Source organism: Ascidia mentula, chromosome 6 (genome assembly GCF_947561715.1).
Source record: "Ascidia mentula chromosome 6, kaAscMent1.1, whole genome shotgun sequence".
In the NCBI taxonomy this organism is placed as follows: Eukaryota; Metazoa; Chordata; class Ascidiacea; order Phlebobranchia; family Ascidiidae; genus Ascidia; species Ascidia mentula.
Genome location: NC_138571.1, coordinates 18001168 through 18026793, shown reverse-complemented (window position 1 = coordinate 18026793; position 25626 = coordinate 18001168). Strand labels below are relative to the sequence as shown.

Here is a 25626-nt window from a genome sequence, read left to right as displayed (position 1 = left end):
CTATTCTCACAAGACCTGGCGACATACTTTCCATACCGATTTTTCTTCCGATGCTCAAGCGATATCTTTTCCTCGTCCAATCTAATGATGAACTCACTACAAAGATAAGCAAATCAAACACGGTTCAATCAACTGAAATTGATAAATTTCTCTGTTTGCAGTAATCTGTATTTGGTGTTAAAATACTCCAAGTTGATTCGAAGTTCATGATTACTTCATGTCGCAATCCTGTGCAAAAGCTTCAACCCTTTAAACGGAACAACGATTACCCGTCCACTCCTACTAGGTCACTACAATTATTGTAGCCTTGGTATATTAAAAGCAGTATTGCATAGTGGATTTCAAACATCAACAAAGGGAACCAGCCAGTCGGTTCCCTTTGTTGACAAGTCGCAATAACCGTTGTATTTAATATGTGCAACGAAGGAGTAAACTACAGGTTTTATGATGTTCCTGCTCAGTGCGTCTCTGCAGCTCTTGAGATTTACTGACTGCATAGGATTGCTGTTTTCCGTAGCAGCACCACATATCTGAATTATCCAATCATATCAAATCATGTTTATTTTTGCGCAAAAAGGGCAACTATGCAGATAAACAATTCACAAAGAAATGAAATGGGATGGGCACCGAAAATCCCACAAAGGTTATCGAGTTAGACGCCCATGCAAAGGTGATTTCCTCACGATGAATCACCGTCTGCCGTAGGATCGCAGCCATAGTCGCACTGGGGGGTGATGGGTTGCGACAGGTTGCATGTGACGGAAGGTGGCCACCCAGTCGTGATGACCAAAACAAAACTCACCGAAACGTAAACGTCTACTCGGTTCTCAGAACTATTCCTTGGATCCACATCGACAGACCTTAAACGTCCTGTGGACAGTCCAATCGTGGTGGTTTTAACTGGAGATGGTCGGGATCGTCTGGTTGTTGCGCTTGTTGAATCATCGTATCGGTCTTCGCACGTTGTGATGTAGGTGTGCAGCGCTCCAAGGGCAAATCATAAACTTCCAAGCAATGAAGACACTGTCAATAGTGTCTTCAATGAAGACACTGTCTAATGTGTGGCGAAGGGTCTACATCAGTTCTTTGATTGCCAGCAACAAGCTTGTCCACTTTTTCCTCAAGTTGTGCGAATGCCACTTTCCGTCCCCCTCCTGGGTATGAAACTATGGCTCGATTTCTCAGACGAAACAGTGGGTTTCGAAACTCCGTGGTTTACGCCGCAATTGATGCTGACCTGAGTAAATCCATATTGTGTGTGGATGCAAATAGAGTGTCATAAACGCTGACATCACGATTTCTGCTAATAGATCGAAAAAATTACAACAACAAAAAAAAACAAAAAATAACGACCTATTGAAACAAAACTTTCAGCGGTTTTTGTGCCTTTCATGACTAAACTGAAACCGGTGAAGGTTTCGTAAACTCGAACGAATTGACGTAGGGCAGTCACGAAAGTTTAAAGACTGTCCAGGAACACAGTTCTGCTGATTATCAGAAAGTTCTGAAACACCGAGCCAATTTGTGGAACGTTTCTGGAGGGCCAGGAACACAACTCGTTATGATGTGTTGTGTTATTGACTTGTTGTCTTTTGAGAGGAACTATTTTGTACAAAGTTCAAAACACACAAGACAAAAAATAAATTATTATTATGTGTTAACGAACGGCATTCAACTATTGCGTGTTTTGATATTCCGTACATACAAAATTTGCTGTTTGCTAAATTGCAAAAATAAGTAGCTGCTATACACTAAAAAAATAACACTTAATCATAACAGAAAGAAAATTTACGGACTTTTAAATATTAACAGAGCCATGACAAAGCATTTTCTGTCGCGTTGCGCTTCACGCTTCACTGCATCTCATGGTGATTGAGCAACTGAAGGTAATATTTTCAAGATGCTAAAGGTTTTTGTATACGGAACTTTAAAACGAGGCTTTCCAAATCATTACCTTCTCGAAGACAAAGCGTCTGGATCATGTGTGTTTTTATGTAAGGCCAGGACTGCCAAGAAATATCCCCTGGTCGTGGCAACTCCTTATAACATTCCGTTTATGCTTAGCGAGGAAGGAAAGGGAAACGTACGTTGTAACAATGCCTAAAAAGCAAAAACTCTGGTCCGAAATTAATATTTACATACGACGAAGCTTAATTACGCCCAAGTTTTTCCGTGTATAATTGCAAAAGATCTTTGTCGTATCAGCCTGTTCCACAGGATAGTTTCTGGATTGGAAAATTTGTGAATATAAAAGAATATTTATAAACTGTGCAAGCACTTTGTAAATTTTTTGTCAGTAATCTTTGCAACAAAAAAAAAAATTACGAATACATTTTAATAATTATAACATTTTCTAGTCTGGGGTGTTTGAGATAGTTTTATTTCATGTCGGCCAGATAGACTTTAATCTCAATTTTGTTGTTACGGTTTTGAATACATATATGCGTGTTCTTTGTAGATCATTGAAGGAGAAGTGTATAATGTAGATGATGAAATGCTCAAAAACCTTGACCGTCTGGAAGATCATCCCAGGCATGTCATAGGCTTGGAAATAATGTGTATTAACTGGTGGGTTTGTATAACTTGATTGATTTGCAGATTGTACCAAAGAACCCCAATTGAAGTTGTGGCCACAGAGAATGGAAACAGTGTTATGCAATGTGAAACTTACTTAATATTTAATTGCAATCCAGAATTATTGTCCTTTACTTTTTTGTCCTCCTATCAAAATGAATCGAAATACCTTCCACCACATCAAAGACGACAAGATCAAGTAATCAAGTATATTAGACCTGTGGATTAGGTTGCAACATACTAATAAGGCTGCTTTTTTTTTCAAATTGTTTGTTGATATTATGTTGACAACCCTGTGTAATTACCAACCAGTTCATGCATCCCCTTTTGTTGTATATGTAATGAAGTGCTTAGCCATCTATTCAACCTCAGGAACAGATCTTAGGACCCCATGCTCCAAGCTGTTGTTGTAATTATGTTGTTTAGGTACAGGTTTACAGATAGTTTTATTAACCTGTTTCTTAAAATGTCTGTTTTCTGAATGTACCAGTACTTCTGTGCTGTGCTGTGCTGCAATGTGTGTTGTAAATTCTTCATCTTTCTGATGTACAGTAGTTGTATTTATATAATATGAACCATATTTTTTTGTGCTGTATTAGTGAAGTTGTTATCCTTGAATGTGAGAATTTTAAATTTACATCTTGAAACTTTTTCAAAAATTTCTATTTGAATAAGTGATACTCAACATTCTGAATTGTAGGCAAAATTTGGAACAACGTACAGAGAAATGATTTTTTTTCTCTTATATAACTTGGTAAAAAAACGATACCAAGTCTTCGCTGCCCATAAGTCTGTTAGGAGACTCCTATACTTATTTTAAGGGTTCTATCTGAAACTGTTTCAGGTTGATATTAGGTAACTTTTACTAATATTTTTTACAAACATCTTGTTTGCTTGCAAAACCAAATGGGTTACGAATATCCTCAAGCAAGAAAAGATGACAAGTGTGTCGATGATTTCCATGGAACCAAGGTAAAAGGCTCAGGTTGTGTTTGAAGTAGTTCTACTCTCAATGACTTAATTGCCTACATTTTTGATTTTGTGCATTATGACCTTCTGTAAGACAAACCTTCTGGTTTGGCTCTTTACTGATTTTGTTGTGGAAGGATTTGGAAATATAAACATATTTTCCTACGACATAACTGTATTTGAAACAGGCCAATACAGTCAGACCTAGTTGTCAACAGCCAAAAAAGTTTTCCAGATAAACAAGTTCCGACTGTACGCAGCTTTGGTCAGATATCAAATCACCTTTAATTTTACCTCTCGAACAATTTTAAACTTCTACATTTTTTTCGAAGGTGTGTGATTATTACACTTGGATGGAGGACCCTGATGCTGAAGAAACAAAAAGTTTTGTGGACAAGCAAAATGAAATATCAATGCCCTACTTAAAAAGCTGTCCAGCTAGGGATGCTTTCAATGCCAGGTATATTGCCCATTATTTTTGACATGCATTTTATTGTGTAAACGGTGGAAGTCTTTGTTTGGCGGTTTGGTCGGCAAAGTTGCCTGATAGTCACTCCACCTTCACTGATGAGACCTTATAGGCCGAAACAGTGGCCATCTGTATACAGCTTACGCAATGCATATTATTGGCTCCGCTTTGCTTATGCATTTTATTGACTGTTTGTGTACAATGACAGGATGACAGATCTTTACAACTACCCAAAATATTCCTGTCCCAGAAAGCGTGGAACCAAATACTATTTCTTTCTGAACACTGGTTTGCAAAATCAAAGGTATGATTTCTATTTGATAGTAATGTTGGACGCACTAGAAAACTTTTCAATAAAAATCAATAAAAAGGGCTTATTAGACAATGCTTTAATTGTTTTACAACAAACTAAACCATTACCTCCACCAAAAAAAAATGGTTCTTAAAACAAACAATTCTTTTTTGTAGCGTCATGTATGTCCAAGATAGCGTGAAAGGTGAGGCGACAACGTTTCTGGACCCAAACACCTTCTCTGAAGATGGAACTGTTTCACTACGTGGCTACTCTTTTTCTGAGGATGGAAAAGTTTTGGCTTATGGGTTGAGCAGCAGTGGGTCAGATTGGGTTACTATTAAGGTGACAACCATATGTTATTGTAGCCGGAATGTAAAATAACGAAATTGTTGCTTTGTGCAGTTTAAAAATGCAGAAACCAAAGAAGACTTGCCGGATGTTTTGGAACGAGTCAAGTTCACTTGCATGTCATGGACTCACGACCAAAAGGGGATGTTTTATAATGTAAGTGTATGCCAATGTCATCATGCGTACATAATACTAAAATTTTGACTTTTGGGAAACATGATTGTAACTGATTTATGCATGTTTTTGTTGGGAAAAAACAAAACACGCACACACAAAAGAATATGTTTTTTGTGCTTTTCACTTGTCTGTGTTAGCAAAATGTCAGAAAAATATCTTGCTTTCTGAAAAGGTGTATGTTTCATAGTTTTCACCTCAAGAATGAATAAAATCAGTGTTTTTAGATATAATACTTGGTTGGTAACAGTACAATAAATATCCAATATTCCAAGTTAACCTGTTAGAAAAAAATATTCCTTCCATTTATTTAATACAGTAAAGCATATTGTTTGAAGTTAAAATTTAAGGTTTTAAGAAAAAAAACATTCTAAAACTATATGTGTAAATGTATTTACAGTGCTACCTCGAACAAGAAGGTAAAACCGATGGGACAGAAACCACTTCGAACGTTAATCAAAAGGTAATATCTGAAACATTATCAAAAATCACCATTAATGATTTAAAAATTCATTTTAGTTGTTTTATCACCGACTGGGAACCAAACAATGTGAGGATGTCCTGTTTGCTGAATTTCCAGATAGCCCCACATGGATGAGGTTGCTGTTCTTTTTGCTTTTTTCTTGTTTTTTTTTGTTGACATTAAGTTAAGTAATATTGCACACTGTAATAAGGAAAATAGTTTCTTTCACGAAATCAACCTTTTCCTGCAACACTTCTTTCGCTTGACACAAGTGTAAACTTTAAAAGTCATTTTCAAAATATCATAAATCCTTGTGTATATTTATGGATTGATTTAAATAAGAATTGAAGATGCTTATTAGAGCGAAACATACTTCCCAAAAATAACTGGTTTGACACAAGGTTTTATAATATTATGATATTGCAATTTGGAATATATTCCATTTAGTGATATTGCCAAACACCGTGTACATACATATTGAAACGTATATTCATCTCAAATTAGCGATTTTTTGTTCGAGCAAATCAACCCTTCTGAAACACGTCCTGTTATAAAGGAAAAATCTTGTCAAACAAAGGGGATACAAAGCTATCAGGAAATTTTGAAAACGTAAACTTTTGTACCTTCAAAAAAATACAACGCAGTAATATTTCATGCAATCGTATGATTGGCAGGATCGCCCCACTGCGCAGGTCCTTACTTAGCGATCACAGCTATCGTATCGAGTTCGTTAGCTTGGCTGCAATGCCCTGGGTTTCCAAAACCAAGGATATATTTTTTCCACCAGCGGAGTTTCGGTCACCCACGATGGTCATTACGCCCTGCTGGAAATCAGCAAGGGTTGCGACCCCGTCAACAGACTGTGGTACGTTGACCTGCGTTCCCTGCCGGACCACAACAGGGGAATCCCCGAATGGGTGAAGCTGATCGACAACTTCGACGCCGAATACGACGTGAGCAGCTTTGTGCATGGATGTGCTAACTCTGTTTGTAATCGTTGTCAGCATTAGTGCGCTAAACTCGCTAGTTCTGCTTTGTACACACCCAATTCGTGCACAGAAATTATGTCAAACACATTCTATTTGAATAAGCTATAACGGTGATGTCTGTAAATACAGGAGAAATATACATATCTAGACAAATTCGAACAAACGGATTACTTGCAGGAATCGTTGAGTTAAACACATTGGAAAAAATATAAATCCGTATTCGGTTTCGGCCGAATGTTGAAACATACCTATACTATTCCACCGAATCATAATATTCGTATTCTGCATGATATACGGTGTTTTAAATCCTATGCCTGGTATAATTCCGATCGATCACGGTTTAAGTTAAAACAGTGTCGTGTTTAGTACATCACGAACGAAGGGCCAGTGTTCACGTTCAAGACGAATCTGAATGCCCCGCGCTACAAACTCATCACCATCGACATCACCCGTCCACAGCAAGTAGGTGTTTGTGTTTAGAGCGCTTAAATGCTCGTGTTCGCCCTGTGGTAAAGTTTCAACGTTATACAAGTTATGATATTGTAGCGGACTTGTATTGCAGAATTGTTAAACTAATCTGGATCTGTTGAAACCAAGGTACCCTGGCGTATCATGTATTTTTGTGTTATTTCGAGACTATTCTGTTTGAATAAGTTGCAGAAACTTATGATGACTTGTCAGGCGAATCATATTTTTCTGAATTAAATATCAGTTGACCTGTCTGCATGATCGTTGTTAGAAATGCATATTGTATCAGACTTATGACAAAAAATCAACCACATTTATTCTGTGGCTGCAGCATTAAAAAAAACGGTTAAATTTTTTGTTTTTATGACAAATGAAATTGGCATTTCATTCTACAAATGGTTCCACTTCAGTAACGGATACTGGCGATGCCGTTTGTCAGCCGAATTGATGCCGAAAAAATAAGTAGCTGCTATACACTAAAAAAATAACACTTAATCATAACAGAAAGAAAATTTACGGACTTTTAAATATTAACAGAGCCATGACAAAGCATTTTCTGTCGCGTTGCGCTTCACGCTTCACTGCATCTCATGGTGATTGAGCAACTGAAGGTAATATTTTCAAGATGCTAAAGGTTTTTGTATACGGAACTTTAAAACGAGGCTTTCCAAATCATTACCTTCTCGAAGACAAAGCGTCTGGATCATGTGTGTTTTTATGTAAGGCCAGGACTGCCAAGAAATATCCCCTGGTCGTGGCAACTCCTTATAACATTCCGTTTATGCTTAGCGAGGAAGGAAAGGGAAACGTACGTTGTAACAATGCCTAAAAAGCAAAAACTCTGGTCCGAAATTAATATTTACATACGACGAAGCTTAATTACGCCCAAGTTTTTCCGTGTATAATTGCAAAAGATCTTTGTCGTATCAGCCTGTTCCACAGGATAGTTTCTGGATTGGAAAATTTGTGAATATAAAAGAATATTTATAAACTGTGCAAGCACTTTGTAAATTTTTTGTCAGTAATCTTTGCAACAAAAAAAAAAATTACGAATACATTTTAATAATTATAACATTTTCTAGTCTGGGGTGTTTGAGATAGTTTTATTTCATGTCGGCCAGATAGACTTTAATCTCAATTTTGTTGTTACGGTTTTGAATACATATATGCGTGTTCTTTGTAGATCATTGAAGGAGAAGTGTATAATGTAGATGATGAAATGCTCAAAAACCTTGACCGTCTGGAAGATCATCCCAGGCATGTCATAGGCTTGGAAATAATGTGTATTAACTGGTGGGTTTGTATAACTTGATTGATTTGCAGATTGTACCAAAGAACCCCAATTGAAGTTGTGGCCACAGAGAATGGAAACAGTGTTATGCAATGTGAAACTTACTTAATATTTAATTGCAATCCAGAATTATTGTCCTTTACTTTTTTGTCCTCCTATCAAAATGAATCGAAATACCTTCCACCACATCAAAGACGACAAGATCAAGTAATCAAGTATATTAGACCTGTGGATTAGGTTGCAACATACTAATAAGGCTGCTTTTTTTTTCAAATTGTTTGTTGATATTATGTTGACAACCCTGTGTAATTACCAACCAGTTCATGCATCCCCTTTTGTTGTATATGTAATGAAGTGCTTAGCCATCTATTCAACCTCAGGAACAGATCTTAGGACCCCATGCTCCAAGCTGTTGTTGTAATTATGTTGTTTAGGTACAGGTTTACAGATAGTTTTATTAACCTGTTTCTTAAAATGTCTGTTTTCTGAATGTACCAGTACTTCTGTGCTGTGCTGTGCTGCAATGTGTGTTGTAAATTCTTCATCTTTCTGATGTACAGTAGTTGTATTTATATAATATGAACCATATTTTTTTGTGCTGTATTAGTGAAGTTGTTATCCTTGAATGTGAGAATTTTAAATTTACATCTTGAAACTTTTTCAAAAATTTCTATTTGAATAAGTGATACTCAACATTCTGAATTGTAGGCAAAATTTGGAACAACGTACAGAGAAATGATTTTTTTTCTCTTATATAACTTGGTAAAAAAACGATACCAAGTCTTCGCTGCCCATAAGTCTGTTAGGAGACTCCTATACTTATTTTAAGGGTTCTATCTGAAACTGTTTCAGGTTGATATTAGGTAACTTTTACTAATATTTTTTACAAACATCTTGTTTGCTTGCAAAACCAAATGGGTTACGAATATCCTCAAGCAAGAAAAGATGACAAGTGTGTCGATGATTTCCATGGAACCAAGGTAAAAGGCTCAGGTTGTGTTTGAAGTAGTTCTACTCTCAATGACTTAATTGCCTACATTTTTGATTTTGTGCATTATGACCTTCTGTAAGACAAACCTTCTGGTTTGGCTCTTTACTGATTTTGTTGTGGAAGGATTTGGAAATATAAACATATTTTCCTACGACATAACTGTATTTGAAACAGGCCAATACAGTCAGACCTAGTTGTCAACAGCCAAAAAAGTTTTCCAGATAAACAAGTTCCGACTGTACGCAGCTTTGGTCAGATATCAAATCACCTTTAATTTTACCTCTCGAACAATTTTAAACTTCTACATTTTTTTCGAAGGTGTGTGATTATTACACTTGGATGGAGGACCCTGATGCTGAAGAAACAAAAAGTTTTGTGGACAAGCAAAATGAAATATCAATGCCCTACTTAAAAAGCTGTCCAGCTAGGGATGCTTTCAATGCCAGGTATATTGCCCATTATTTTTGACATGCATTTTATTGTGTAAACGGTGGAAGTCTTTGTTTGGCGGTTTGGTCGGCAAAGTTGCCTGATAGTCACTCCACCTTCACTGATGAGACCTTATAGGCCGAAACAGTGGCCATCTGTATACAGCTTACGCAATGCATATTATTGGCTCCGCTTTGCTTATGCATTTTATTGACTGTTTGTGTACAATGACAGGATGACAGATCTTTACAACTACCCAAAATATTCCTGTCCCAGAAAGCGTGGAACCAAATACTATTTCTTTCTGAACACTGGTTTGCAAAATCAAAGGTATGATTTCTATTTGATAGTAATGTTGGACGCACTAGAAAACTTTTCAATAAAAATCAATAAAAAGGGCTTATTAGACAATGCTTTAATTGTTTTACAACAAACTAAACCATTACCTCCACCAAAAAAAAATGGTTCTTAAAACAAACAATTCTTTTTTGTAGCGTCATGTATGTCCAAGATAGCGTGAAAGGTGAGGCGACAACGTTTCTGGACCCAAACACCTTCTCTGAAGATGGAACTGTTTCACTACGTGGCTACTCTTTTTCTGAGGATGGAAAAGTTTTGGCTTATGGGTTGAGCAGCAGTGGGTCAGATTGGGTTACTATTAAGGTGACAACCATATGTTATTGTAGCCGGAATGTAAAATAACGAAATTGTTGCTTTGTGCAGTTTAAAAATGCAGAAACCAAAGAAGACTTGCCGGATGTTTTGGAACGAGTCAAGTTCACTTGCATGTCATGGACTCACGACCAAAAGGGGATGTTTTATAATGTAAGTGTATGCCAATGTCATCATGCGTACATAATACTAAAATTTTGACTTTTGGGAAACATGATTGTAACTGATTTATGCATGTTTTTGTTGGGAAAAAACAAAACACGCACACACAAAAGAATATGTTTTTTGTGCTTTTCACTTGTCTGTGTTAGCAAAATGTCAGAAAAATATCTTGCTTTCTGAAAAGGTGTATGTTTCATAGTTTTCACCTCAAGAATGAATAAAATCAGTGTTTTTAGATATAATACTTGGTTGGTAACAGTACAATAAATATCCAATATTCCAAGTTAACCTGTTAGAAAAAAATATTCCTTCCATTTATTTAATACAGTAAAGCATATTGTTTGAAGTTAAAATTTAAGGTTTTAAGAAAAAAAACATTCTAAAACTATATGTGTAAATGTATTTACAGTGCTACCTCGAACAAGAAGGTAAAACCGATGGGACAGAAACCACTTCGAACGTTAATCAAAAGGTAACATCTGAAACATATATCTAAAAACACCATTAATGATTCAAAAATTCATTTTAGTTGTTTTATCACCGACTGGGAACCAAACAATGTGAGGATGTCCTGTTTGCTGAATTTCCAGATAACCCCACATGGATGAGGTTGCTGTTCTTTTTGCTTTTTTCTTGTTTTTTTGTTGTTGACATTAAGTTAAGTAATATTGCACACTGTAATAAGGAAAATAGTTTCTTTCACGAAATCAACCTTTTCCTGCAACACTTCTTTCGCTTGACACAAGTGTAAACTTTAAAAGTCATTTTCAAAATATCATAAATCCTTGTGTATATTTATGGATCGATTTAAATAAGAATTGAAGATGCTTATTAGAGCGAAACATACTTCCCAAAAATAACTGGTTTGACACAAGGTTTTATAATATTATGATATTGCACACTGGAATATATTTTATTTAGTGATATTGCCAAACACTGTGTACATACATACTTAAACGTATATTCATCTAAAATTAGCGAATTTTTGTTCGAGAAAATCAACCCTTCTGAAACATGTCCTGTTATCAAGGAAAAATCTTGTCAAACAAACGACATTCTGTGCAGAAGTTGTTCAAAAAATCTGTTACTATGTTGGATGTAAAGTTATCAGGAAAATTTGACAACATAAAATTCTGGAAAAAATACAACGCAGTAATGTTTCATGCAATTGCATGATTGGCAGGATCGCCTCACTGCGCAGGTCCCTAATAAGCGATCACAGCTATCGTATCGAGTACCTAAGCTGCAATGCCTGGGCTTCGAAGCCTGCAAACCTAATGTTTCCAAAACCAAGGATATATTTTTTTCGGATAGCGGAGTTTCGGTCACCCACGATGGTAATTACGCCCTGCTCGAAATCAGCAAGGGTTGCGACCCCGTCAACAGACTGTGGTACGTTGACCTGCGTTCCCTGCCGGACCACAACAGGGGAATCCCCGAATGGGTGAAGCTGATCGACAACTTCGACGCCGAATACGACGTGAGCAGATTTGTGCATGGGTGTGCTAACTCTGTTTGTAATCGTTGTCAGCATTAGTGCGCTAAACTCGCTAGTTCTGCTTTGTACACACCCAATTCGTGCACAGAAATTATGTCAAACACATTCTATTTGAATAAGCGATATCGGTGATGCCTGTAAATACAGGAGAAATATACATATCTAGACAAATTCAAACAAACGGATTACTTGCAGGAATTGTTGAGTTAAACACATTGGAAAAAATATAAATCCGTATTCGGTTTCGGCCGAATGTTGAAACATACCTATACTATTCCACCGAATCATAATATTCGTATTCTGATATACGGTGTTTTAAATCCCATGCCTGGTATAATTCCGATCGATCACGGTTGAAGTTAAAGCAGATTCGTGTTTAGTACATCACGAACGAAGGGTCAGTGTTCACGTTCAAGACGAATCTGAATGCCCCGCGCTACAAACTCATCACCATCGACATCACCCGTCCACAGCAAGTAGGTGTTTAGAGCGCTTAAATGCTCGTGTTCGCCCTGTGGTAAAGTTTAAACGTTATACAAGTTATTGTATTATGTAAGGACTTGTATTGCAGAATTGTTAAACTAATCTGGATCTGTTGGAACCAAGGTACCCTGACCTATCATGTATTTTTATGTTATTTCGAGACTATTCTGTTTCAATAAGTTGCAGAAACTTATGATGTCTTGTCAGGCGAAACATATTTTTCTGAACTAAACATCAGTTAACCTGTCTGCATGATCGTTGTCAGAAATGCAAATTATATCGGAGTTATAAGCGGTTTATTTTTGTTTTTATGGCATTGAAATTGTCATGTCCACAAAATTCCACAAATTGTTCCACTTCAATAACGGATACTGGCGATGCTGTTTGTCAGCCGAATTGATGCCGATTGCGTTACGATGTTTATTTTGTAATATTTCGCGTTGTGTACTTGCTTGAGATATTTTTTGCACGTCGTTGCTCACTAAAGCGGCCTTTTTTAAACACGTCCTACTTAAAGTAGTAACGTTTTTTGCTTCTTTATTTCAGAGTGAGTGGAAGGATTTGATCGCTGAAAGCGAGAAGGACGTATTAGAGTGGGCATCTTGTGTGAATGCCAACAAACTAATAGTTGCTTATCTCCGCGATGTTAAGGTAAGTTCCACAGTGCGTCATATGTATCACAATATGTTTGCTAGATGCTAAAAAACAACTTGATATTCGGGTTTACAGGTATTTTTTCTGTGGCATGTTATGTTTGTCATTATTCGTACGAAATTGCAGATACAAAAATTTAAGAATATCAGGCTGGCATTATGTGTATCAGTTTGGTTTGCTTTAGGCTGAGAGCGTCAAATGCAAATTTGAATCAACATTGGTGGGATTCATTTGGTCAAATGTTCCATAAACTTGTGATTTTTCACCACGAATATCTTAAAAAGCTAATCTTTACCAAATCGATTTGAAAATGTCACAGAACGTCCTGGAGGTGCGCCGTCTCGAGGACGGAACGTTAATAAAGAATTTACCGCTGGATGTCGGTACAGTGGTAGGTTTCTCGGGCAAGAAGAAGCTCTCCGAAATTTTCTTCATGTTCACGTCATTCCTCACACCCGGGATTATTTACCGGTACGACTTTGACGACGAGAACGAAACCCCCAGTGTAAGTTGTTGCTTGTTGTACGTTTTAAAGCAGGGATGAGCAAGCTTTATGTGCCAGTAATATTTATAAATTGTGTAAATTTGTTCCATGCATTAATATTACATGCAATGCCATGATTGGCAGGATCGCCCCACCGTTTGTTCCATGCATGTACAATGTTGGAGTGTTTTCACGCTGTCTGATGTACTAAACTATTTGTTTGCCTTATTTGACGTTGAACCGTTGCAACCGAAAAGCAAAAAAAAACTTGCACAAAAATTTTCAATTGACACTAATTTATATCCACATTTGGGAGGCAGATAAAAAACGCAAGGGGTCAGACTTGACCTGCGGACTGGAGTTTAGCTGCTTCAAAGTATTTAGAAAACAACGGACAAACGCTCGTATTTTATGAAGCCGTCCTTCCAAATTAGGCGAACCAAAACGCAAACTGACGAGTTCAATATTTAACGCACCGCAAATGTTACGCCACTAATAATTACGTCACAATGGTTTCACGTGACCAAATACCAGTTAACCTGAGGTCACTCTGGGTCAATGATTTATCCAAGAGGTTTCATAATAGGTCGTCGCGGCGTTACTCCAGGTTGTTATCACGTTGTTAATGCAGTTTGCTTCCACGGCATTTGGAGTATATTCTCCAATTTTCTATACAAGGAGCTTCACGAATGTTATTTCCGTTTGTTAGATCATATACCCTTCTCTTTACTTGCAACACGAACCATCTTTGTAAAACATTTCACGGAGGACAGGTCTCCCCCCTTTTGTTAAATGCTTCAGTCTGTTTTGATAACCTAATAAACGCAACTGTATTTTTGTCCAAATCCCCGTGAAAACCAGACACCTTCTTTAACGTCGAATACCGCGAATACTTGGTGTTTGCGTCATTATGACATTCTATGACGAATGAGTGCGTCGCCGTTTTATGAAAGTTGGAAACCGCTGGTTCAACAAGTTCGAACAGTGCTGCTTCTGTTTGTCTGTAGAAACATACATGTATCTCAAAACTTGAAATACGTAGATTTCGATTTACAACCGTCAAAACCTGTTTTTTATATATGGTTTTCCGTGCAGGTATTTCGCAACATCGAGGTAAAGGGTTTCGACGCCTCGCTTTTCGAAACCAAGCAAGTGTTTTACGCGAGCAAGGACGGGACTCGCATACCCATGTTCATCATACACAGGAAGGTACTTCCCCAAAACTAAAATTTTGTATTGTTATAACTGTACACGTTACCTTACTCGTACAATCTTGGGCGTACGTCCAATGTAGTGCGCCATTCCGATAAACATTCAACGACTGGTTTGTCCCCAAATAGTTAAAAGTAATTTGAATTTAGTCAATTTATTCATTTATCTCACCCACAAAAGCACAATGGGTAATTTTTTCCGTACATTCAATCGTTCCATTTATAATTTGTTTTTACTTTTGCCTGGATCTCCGATTTTTATTTTGCAGGGTATAGATTTGGATGGCACCCATCCCACGCTGCTGTACGGTTACGGTGGTTTTAACATTTCGATAACACCCGGCTACAGTGTGACGCGCGTAATATTCATGCAAAACCTTGGTGGAATAGTCGCTATAGCGAATATCCGCGGTGGCGGGTGAGTAATGCTTGGAGCAGCATTCTAGTTCTGGCCTTTTTTCAGCTTTGTGAGATGCCTACAGATGGCCACTGTTTCGACCTAATAGGTCTCATCATTGCAGCTATGGTGTGACTTACAATGATCTTGTCAGCTTAATAGCCGGCAAGACTTCCACTTTGTAGTGAATATTTGGTGGAAACAGTGGCCCTGTCAGCAGCTCAATTAAAAAAACAGTATTGGTTACATTGCTTGTACAAAATTACCTGTTTGGCATGTACCCGCTTTGTATTTTGTTTAATAAAATATAACAATGTATACATATATATAAATTATATGTTAAATTCCACAAAGCGATCTGTGGACAGCTTAGATGGATGTTTTAATGAGAAAATATATTTCGCCTAAAAAGCATCATCAGTTTCTCCAACTTATATATATATATATATATAAAAACACCACAAAGGCGCATTGAATCGTACCTAGTGACAATTTGTGTTGCCAACGTGCAGGGAATACGGAGAAAACTGGCATAAAGGTGGCATGTTGGCTAACAAGCAGAACTGCTTCGACGATTTCCAGTGGGCCGCCAAGTACCTGGTAGACAAGAAGTACACGAGCCCGAAAAAGTAAGATGCACAAATATTTACTTGAATTTTAATCAGTTGACTGAAGTTGTTTTTGTGTATGCGGTGGTGTGTGTTCAGGTGCGAAATGTTTTGGAGTATAGAAAAGCCAAAGTTAATTTGCTAATCATTATAAGAAAACGAACACTACTGTGCTCATCATCAGTGCTGTGAACCAACTGACTGAGTTGCGATTATATTAGTTTGGGTTTTTCTATTCCGTGTTGTGTGTGTTAATTAGTTACGAATATATGGAGAAGTTAGTCAAGTTGTTTATTTCTTCCCTTTCTCTTTACGTGCAACGCGAACTATCGTTGTAAAACATTTCACGGAGGACCGGATTCTCCCCTTTTGTGAAATGCTTTGGTCTGTTTTGATAACTAAATAAACGCAACTGTAATTTTCTGTCCAAATCCCCGTGAAAACCAGACACCTTCTTTAACGTACATCTAAAAAACGCATCGCGCTTTAAACCAAACTATTGTTTCCAAACACGGAGCATTGTTACAAAACGCGTGGCGTTTTCAACCTTGCGCTTTAACGCCTCAGATGATACGCCTCAGATATAGACTATACCTTATGTATATTCTCCAATGGTCGGACTCAACTATTTCACGTAATTTAACCGAAACAAAACACAGGTACTCTTAGCTTCGCCGGCAGACACTACGCATGACCCATAAAACCACCTGTCCCCCAGTCTATTTTTGTCTCCTTATCAACCAATTTTCAGTATTTAGAACGCCATTGTTACGCCACAAAGGCGTGACACGTCGCGGGGAGAGAGATTGCGGATGAATTTGTTTTTTTTGTGTTACTGCGACTGATGGAAATAAGTAGATAAGCGTCACTAGCGTCGGTGACAGCGACTTTTGCAACTGCTAGGCGATTATTTTTGTGTGGAATATTTCAAACACGTTGTTACCGGCATTTAATTTCAAGTGTAGAAATACAAGAATTGTGGCGGAAAGCCCAGATGCGTCTTAGTTGTACGTCTTTTGCAATTTTGATAAATTTGGGATCAAAAATTTTTAGTGTGCCCTCTGCTGTAGATCAATTAAACGTTTGTTTTGGGTCTCGTTCAAGCTTGGAGCAGCCATCTTGTTCACAACGTTTACTTAAACGCTGCAAGCCGCCAATAATGCCCTACGTCGACCTCAATTTCAACCAGCAATAACAAGTAGCTGAGAAAACACCACCGCTCACGTGACCGTATTACCCAATGAAAAGCGCCCAATTCGTCTTGTTTGCTTCGAGGCCAACGCTTCCGCCGTCGCTATTTAGGACGCGGTCGAGCGTACACAACACGCCCTTTGTGACGTCACAGTCTGACGAATACGGCCGCGAGGTGTGTAGTAATGTTTAACCGGAGCGCGGTTTGATAAAGCGTCCCGCGTCAGCGAGACAAATCCGAGCACTCTTTACTGCTCGCGTGGACAATTGTTGATTTTCAATTTACGAAGCAGGGGAATCCCCTCGCTGATTTCGGCCAGGGTCCCCCCTTTTACCCTGCAGCGATATTGATTTTCGCGCGTGTTTTCTAAATTGCGGGCCGCGGTTTAAACGTCGATCTCGCGACATTCAACGGCAGTCACATGGCACTGTATCATGTCATCGAATTAATGTCGAAAAGACGAAAGGGCTGGTTCCGGTCGAAAATTTTCGGCAAACAATATTGTAATTTTGGCTGTCGCGAAAACGCTGTTTCTGACTGTAGAAAAAGAGGGAAAGACCCCAACAAGCGTATTTTCGCGGCTTAGAATCGCATCACGCGTCACGTCCGTTTTAATTCGGTTGTGGTTCGTTCCTTGTCTTTGTTCCAAAAGCAACAGCCTCTTTGTTTTTTTTCTATTTCACAAAAACACAAGTAAATTTGGGCACTGACCAAGGTTTTACTGTTGTCTTAAACAAAAACGCACTTGCTTCACCACTTACTGATACGTTGGCGTCAACACCGAAGTACCGAGAACTAAAACCTGTCCTCCTTTTTGACAGACTGGCCATACTTGGTGGATCAAATGGTGGACTACTGGTGGCAGCTTGCATTAACCAGCGACCAGACCTGTTCGGATGCGCCGTTTCACAAGTTGGGTAAGTGGACCCTTATTCTTTTCTAAATATAGGATAATAAAATTATTAGCACAATTTTTTATCTTTTAACTTATTCCAATGCCAGCGTTTGGTAAATATGTTTAATTAATTCAAGTTTTCAAAAACAATAGAACAACAATTAACTGTGTAGCAAAACTGACCTTTTTTGCATTTGTGGATTTTTTCAAGACTTGGGGTGGCAATTTTGAATACGTTTTGTGTTTAGTTTTTGTCATACGAATTTTCGCAAGAGCGCGCGTGGCATTTTCGAATACCCTTTGTGCCACATTTGGTATGCGTGCCGCGTGTCAGGAACAACTGGCCCAAACTGATTTTCCGCACTATACACCTGACAGCACTACCCACACTATTTGGGGCGATAATGTACGTCATTGTGGACTTGAGACCAATTATGTTACCGAGTTTCTGCCTATCTCTCGTTCGCGTTGCGTCATTGGGTTCGCAAAGTGTCATTTACGCGACTCGACTCCATCATAATTTGCATCTGATCAAGTTGTAGATGTGGGACAAGACGACATTTTAAATTTTAATGCACGGTTCCTGGAACCCAAGTTGCAAGTATTTGAATCTTTAAGACAAACAATACAGCTCACGTAATCCATTTTCAATGCGATATTGTCAACTTGTAGACACAATCGAAACGTTTACTGATGAATTTCGGAACAGTTACATGGTCTGTATTGTTTGTTTTGAAGATATACAAAGCGGTAACTATAATGTTCTTTGGTATTTGAAGCGTAGTAGTGGAAGTGCATTTATACGTGTACACATCAAAACGATTGGCCTGTCGATTTAAAATTGCTACGTTTATAGAACTAAATGACAACAAGGTGTTTACCTACAGCACGGTAACCCAACATGTTTGGGTCCGTGGGCCACCTGGCAAATATAGCAAACTATGGGATGGCCCCTAACACCGATGAACATATTGGTGATGCCCCTGTATAAAATAAAATTCATGATACGGTGCGCGATAGACGGCCTACCAGGGTACCTTGCTTCGTACTGATCCAAATTATTTTAGTATTCTGCAAACACAAATTATCGTTAAAAATTTTATTGTTTGAGAATGTTGAAAGTTCTGTGGAACACTTCAGTATGTTACTGTGTACCCATGGTTGATAAACTGTGAACTATTTAGTTCTATCAGAGAGATCATCGCTTCAATTTGCTTTATAACAGTTCATCCCATGCAAGTTCATACCATAGTATTGCTAGTTTTATAAAAACACTAATACACCAGGGCCCAGAGAATTTTGTGTAAGATAGAAATTTGTGCGTATATTAGCACTATTGGTGTATCATTTTAATTCAAATATAACCAAAAATAACGGGTGGTTGCTTTGTTTAAAACTAAACGTTGACGTTCGCACAGATTTCTATGTTACACAGACTTATATGTGGATAAAGTTTGGCAAAAACTCGGTGTCCCGGTGTAGTAGCATTTCCCCAATACCCTATATCCGTGTACGAGCTTTTCGGGGCGAATGCAAAGGTAGCATCTTGTACCACTCCCTAATGCTTAGTCGTTGTTTTGCGATGCTCAATTACATCTCGTTGTAACAACTACCTCGTATAACGAGTGGTATTATGTCAGCCAAGATCGTTCATCACCCAGTTGCACTCTCCCCCGTCAAAGTAACTCATTGTTGTACTTGTCAAAAAATCATATTCGTTGCTTTGGACAAGGTTGTGGACCTACTTTGTAAATATTAAGCTTACGTAGAATTAACAAGCTTTTGTCTCATGTAAACATCGAAAGAAATAATGATTACTTTTGTTGGTAAGTGACAACATTATTAAACATTTTTTTTTTTTTGTAACAATTGCGTATTTTGTTGCTCTGGCAACGTTGTTTAGTTTAGTGAAGACATGAACTCATGTCTTCACAAAAACACGTTGAGGTCTTATTGAAATACCACCAGTCCAAAACCACATACGAAAACCTTTCCATAACTGACAACCACTCAATACCGGTCTCTCATTAGTTAAAAGTATGCACGTAGGTTAGGCTCGAATGGTTGGTAAAGCACGCGTTGAACTCCAAAAACACACAGCGTGCCCTTTATGATCAGCTGAATGCGTTGTTTTTGTGCCGGCGTACATTTTTTAACTGTAAACTTGCTTTTAAAGAGTGATGGATATGCTCAAGTTCCATAAGTACACAATCGGGCACGCGTGGAAGACAGACTTTGGCTGTGCCGACGAAGACGAAACACAGTTTCAGTACTTGTACAGGTACGTTAGTGTGAAAAATATTTTCTGCGTGTGTAAGTTGCTACAACCCAAAGTTCTCTGTTAAAAGTAGGTTTTTTAGATTGATGGGGTGGTTGTGTATCAATCTTCACATGGAAGGGACATGTGTAGCAACACGCATGTTTCCCTACTGTTGTTATATTTACTGTAAGGTAGATTACAAAAAACTTTGCCAGGGGGTTAATTTTTTTACAATATTATTAATTACACGTGGATCTTTGAATGTGTTTTCTTTGAACTAAAAACACAAGTGCAAGTTATTCTGGACAAAAAATAACCAAGTATGATTCGTTACTGTGAGCTGCCTACAGATGGCCACTGTTTCTACTTATAATTTTTGTCAGTGCAGCTTGGTCGTCAAAGTCGTCCACGAGTCACACCAAGCTGCACTGATGAGACCTTATAGGTCAGTGGCCGTCTGTATGCAGCTCACAGAACTTTGTAAATTAGTTGGTTTCGCTACACATATCCGTTAACTACATACACAGTGCACAAATTTGAAATTAATCGGTTGGAATACAGGTGTGATGATGCAAATGTCTAACCGCCAACTTATAAGCATTTTGATATACATTGTACATACTTGCATGTGTTGTTGATGCATAAACAGTAATTGAGCTTGTGACGTAATAGAGTCACTTGTAACAACATTCGACTTTCATTGTATACAATTCATTCTATTTGTTAGTGGCTACTGTGTGGTGGACGTGGTTTGCTTGGCATTGAAAGTTACACGTTAAAATACCCGCGGCAAGGTTAAAACACGTAACATATTTTCCTTAAACTACTGTAACTGAATAGGCGGCAGGCATTTACAAGGCTCTTCCAGGGGGAAACATCTGCCAATTTATGCCCTGCCCATGCTGTAATTTCGTGCTTGGATTGGTCCAGAACGCGATTTGTAACGCACAGTGAATTCCCTTTTTGGCGCGACGTCGGCGTAATTTTCACAGTCGAGATGGCTGTAATGTTCCAACCATGCGACGCTGATCAATTTTTTTCTCATGTGCAAAGCTTCTGTTCTGCTGTTGCATAAACTTTACAGCAAAATGCCTTAAATTTACGACTCGTCATAAAACAAGTATTTACGACTTGTGTTGGCACCAACTAGTGCGAAATCATTTACTTTTATTTCTTATTTGATTATATGTTGTTTGTTTCGTTTCGCTTTGCGACATAAGGCAACTAACTAGCTTGTGTCATGTATATTATACACCCACATTGGCAGCCCTTTGTTAAACACAAACAAAAAGTCCAAAACAAGCTGTGTGAAAGGAAAACTACGGTGAAGTAAAGGCAACCGAGCTGTAATGTTCGCGAAGATAAGCCGTCCATTTTCGGCCTTGTGCGCTATGTAAATGCAATAAGCCGTGTGTAATCTGATTTAGCTTACGCTGGAAGGTAATTAGATGGAACTTGGCTGGTGCGACATTAAAACGCCGCAGAACGATAGCGCAGAAACGAACATATCCCTGTCCGGCCCATCGCCCTTAACTTGACGTACGATGTTCTGTGGTGTTTTGGGTCGTCACTGCCAGCCACGGTTTTTGACAGATATTGTGTTGAAGTTATGTTTGTTTGTTGCCCAAATAGCATGGCAAGCAGTCAATCTTCGACCACCAGTTTTGGATGTAAACATATTCCCTAAAGCAGGTATCGGTGTGATACGTACAATTCTAGTGGAATTATGAAATTAAAAATTTGGGTACAATTTTTGGGTTAAATTTGTAACTGTAATAAGTTATAACACAGTTAACGATATAGCCGAGCACACAACTGCAATAAAATCTTTTATGATAGTGAAAATGTTCGTGCGAAGATTGTTTTTACACAAAAATTCGATAAGGTACAGTATGAGCTGATGAGGGAACTTCAGTGTATAATTTGAGAGAAAAAACGTCACAAAATTAGAAAAATGGAATGCCGCCTTCTGAAAAAAACTATATTTTTTTAAATAAACCGAACTGGACCATATAGTGCTGAAAAAAATGGGCCAATCTGTCTCTTCTCAGAATTATGAGTCAAACCGTTATAAGTGTTCCTATATTCATTTTATTTTTAACACTGTATGTCAAAAAGGTCCGTGTTGTCATTGAAAGGTATATTTGCCGCGCCGGCAAAGGTCATGCCCGGTGTGACAGTTTGTACCAGAGAATACCCGTTCAACGTGTTACGGACTCAGTCGCACGTTCCCAATACCAAACGTTAACGTACACCACCCGGCGATTACACGCAAAATACACGCGCTCCTCGACAATTAAAGTGTCGCGAGTTCATTACAGGAATTCGAAAACCACTTGCTTCTCGACGTAGCGATGGTTTATGATTTCTATCGCCGGCCGCCAAAATTGCTGTTGAAAAATCGCGGAAACGTGTTTGTGGCGGACCTTGGTTTGACCGTGAACTTACAAAGGACATGTTTTAGTGTTATCTTTTTAATCGTACACACTTTTTTGTTTGCGTGACGGTTTTCGAATCTGTTCCGGTTCGAACCGCACGCTTTCGATTCCGAATCTGCACATATGTTTTCTTGATTCTAATTATTCCTTATAATGTTGAAGTAGAACTTGCTCATTAACTGTATAAGAATCTGGCCCTCGTTTAGTTCTTTTACTGCAATTTATTTGTACATTCAGAAGACTTGTTTTTGATGTAACAATTGCACTGCAACGTCATTGTTAACACAATAAAAGCGATACCATGGTTTTGTTTCTGATATATGTTAAACCATTCTGTCGGCTTTTGTGTATTGTATTCTTAAAAAGGATTCTGAATTCTAGATTCTATAGTTGTTTTGTTGAATTACTTTAAATGATATGATTAATGCGTATGTCCAGATATAGCACGGGCCTGATGTCACTATCCATAACAGTACATATTTTTGTCGTTTTAAAGAATTTGTAGATTTGCTGTTAACACAAAAGTACTAAAACGATGAAGACCTTTACCTGACATATATGTTCATAATTTTTATTACCTTAATTTTAATAGATAAATGCGCCTGTTGGTGTCAGAACTGTTATTTATTATTACAGCATAAAGCAAACGGGGTAAATGCACCTGTTGGTGTCAGAACCGAAAGAGCGTTGGATTTTTTTTCATGTTTAATACTTCATAGTGCAGTGGACCTCTAACGATCAATATTAAGCTGCAGTCAAAATGTCGTATTCTACCGTTGAACTGAAAGCCGCCTTCATAACGATTTTGTATCACTTAACCAATGATTGAAAATCAAATTTGCCGACGCCGGTAGTATGACGTATTAACACCTCCCATTGACTGCCTGACAGGTACTCGCCCATTCACAACGTTCAAGTTCCTACCGATCCGAACATTCAGTACCCGTCACTGTTACTTATGACCGGGGATCACGATGACCGCGTAGTCCCACACCACTCACTTAAGTACATCGCGCGTGTTCAAGACATTGTCGGGTCCGACGCCAAGCAGAAAAACCCGCTTCTTATTCGCGTGGACACCAAATCGGGCCACGGTGCTGGGAAACCCACCGCAAAAGTGGTAAGTGCTTATTTTACGTTAGAAAGTTTGTAATTCGAGTAAAACCACTAAGAAAAATTTTCCGCGGCGTAAACGTTTGGTTTTTGACGTGAATTTAGTGGAGGCTCGCGTATCTTGGTGCAAATACACTTTGAATTAAAAAAAAAATTAATGTTTTTACTGTTTGTTACTTTCAAAAAGAAACCTTTTGGGTAAAATTTTGGTTTTGTTTTGGTTATTTGTGAATTTAGCGCTTAAGTTGTTTTGATTTTCGAACATTTTATGCTCGAATCAGTTATTTGTTTATTCACGTATTTACATACCGAAATCAATTAGGTGGCCATCGCTAATGCTACAAAATCAAGTCGATTTGCCAAAAAAGTCAATGCCAAAATATGGCCGAATGCTTTGTTGTAAGATGTTGAAAAGCCAAAGCTAATTTTCTAATCATTATAAGCAAACGTTTCGAACACTGCTGCGTGCTCATCATCAGTGCTGTGAACCAACTGACTGAGTTGCTACAAAGCACTGATGATGAGCACAGCAGTGTCGGAAACGTTTGCTTATAATGATTGGAAAATTAGCTTTGGCTTTTCTATTCCGTGTAATTAACGCCAAGTTTTTTGCATCTGAGCTCCGTTGTAATCTGGTGCCTATATTTCTGTGTTCAGATCGAAGAAAATTCTGACATGTACGCATTCATCGGAAGGAGTTTGGGTGCAGAATGGACAACGTAACTGATAACATCGGTTATTGTTGTTGTTGTGCAGCTTATCTTTCGTGATGTTTTGAAGCGCTCCATCGACCTTGCTATTACATTAGTTCCATTTGCGTTCGCCGCTTCATCGTTTTACAGCATTTCGGTGTGCCATACACATATGTATTAGTAAAATATAGGAACGAGGATATGTTTATGAAAACGAACTCTTTGTTTATGGCCGAATATGACCCAGGATTCGGCGTTGTCTTCATACCAGCGACATGAATTGATTAAACAGTTTAATTTATGTCTATCTAAAACGTCTTGAAATTACGCTATGTTTGGCAGCTACAGCAGCACTAATTTTTGTACCTGTAATCATAAAATTTCGAGTGTAGGCATCGGCACGAGTTGTGTATGTTTATGTAAAACTTGAACAAATATTGACAACATTGTAATGTGGACAGTACGTCGCGCTTCTAATCCATATTTCTACTGTTCTGGGTAATTAACAAAGCTCCAACATTATGCGCTTCGGCTTTGCTTGGCCCGTATCAAAACATGGGCCCCACAGAAATATGAAGCACGTCCTCTCTGTCCAACATTTCTATTTTCGGTCGTACAGAAAATACGTTCCACAAAGCACACTTTGTCATTTTAAGCCGTTAAAACGTTTCGTCGCTAAAACTACACAGTAAATGCAAAGGGGACAAGACCATGCCGTGTACGAGCAAGGAGTGCAGCTCCTACAGCACGCGCGTTAATGGCAACGCGGCCAGCATTCTGCGCCTTTTCGTGATTGATGTTGTTTACCTTTTCTACGCGTCCAAGCGTTGCAGAGAGCGAGCAATGAAAGAAACAAGCTTGGAGAGAGGTCCGTGCTTTCTTGCACGTGTGTCATACTCCGTGCTGCTTTGAGAGACGCCCGCTTACTTTGCGCAACCTTCCCTTCTGGTACTGGATCGGAAGCCGTAACCCCATTAGTTTCTTGGACAGCTTGTGATTTCTTGTTGTTCCAGCTCACATATTTTGCATTGCACTGGGTACATTTAGTAGCTTTTGCTGAAAAAAGGCGCTCATTAATACATAATATTCTAAAACTAATTTGGTGATCTTTTAACGCGATAGTCATCTGAATAAAAATACATTCTGCTTGCCAGAACATGTCACAAGCTCCGCAAAACCTTACCCAAAATGTCACACATAGTCTTTTGACAACCTGTTGACTTTCCATACCTCAATAAATAATGCACCAGGTTGTATTTTCACACACAAGTAGTATGGAACTGTTCAAAAGCATTCAGTTCGACCTTCCTGCGGTTTGCTGAAAGTTGGTAAGTTGTGTCCAATGATTAATGTCTTACAGACGTAAATTTTTTTTGTAAATGGCTACTGGCTCTAAATCAAAATGGC

At 38.3% G+C, this 25626-nt stretch overlaps 3 protein-coding genes across 3 annotated transcripts; all 3 read left to right on the top strand.

The window, feature by feature from the left end:
* The first annotated feature begins 1894 nt into the window (after positions 1–1894).
* LOC145906769 (putative gamma-glutamylcyclotransferase CG2811) lies at positions 1895–3415 on the top strand. The gene is made up of 3 exons (XM_082994220.1): positions 1895–2083; positions 2459–2532; positions 2599–3415. The coding sequence occupies exons 1-3, from the start codon at positions 1901–1903 to the stop codon at positions 2801–2803; spliced, it is 462 nt and encodes a 153-aa protein (XP_082850346.1). The 5' UTR covers positions 1895–1900; the 3' UTR covers positions 2804–3415.
* LOC145906768 (prolyl endopeptidase-like) lies at positions 3406–8138 on the top strand. The gene is made up of 12 exons (XM_082994219.1): positions 3406–3546; positions 3876–4003; positions 4221–4316; positions 4481–4649; positions 4710–4811; positions 5230–5292; positions 5349–5428; positions 6080–6245; positions 6648–6743; positions 7287–7360; positions 7933–8006; positions 8073–8138. Exons 1-10 carry the CDS (start codon positions 3481–3483, stop codon positions 7344–7346), a joined length of 1026 nt encoding a protein of 341 aa, XP_082850345.1. The 5' UTR covers positions 3406–3480; the 3' UTR covers positions 7347–7360; positions 7933–8006; positions 8073–8138.
* A 151-nt stretch (positions 8139–8289) lies between these two features.
* LOC145906767 (prolyl endopeptidase-like) lies at positions 8290–24419 on the top strand. Its single transcript, XM_082994218.1, has 18 exons — positions 8290–9020; positions 9350–9477; positions 9695–9790; positions 9955–10123; positions 10184–10285; positions 10704–10766; positions 10824–10903; positions 11609–11774; positions 12173–12268; positions 12822–12926; positions 13249–13434; positions 14509–14622; positions 14894–15042; positions 15534–15650; positions 17643–17738; positions 19893–19997; positions 23306–23534; positions 24185–24419. Exons 1-18 carry the CDS (start codon positions 8955–8957, stop codon positions 24248–24250), a joined length of 2133 nt encoding a protein of 710 aa, XP_082850344.1. The 5' UTR covers positions 8290–8954; the 3' UTR covers positions 24251–24419.
* Positions 24420–25626: the final 1207 nt, after the last annotated feature.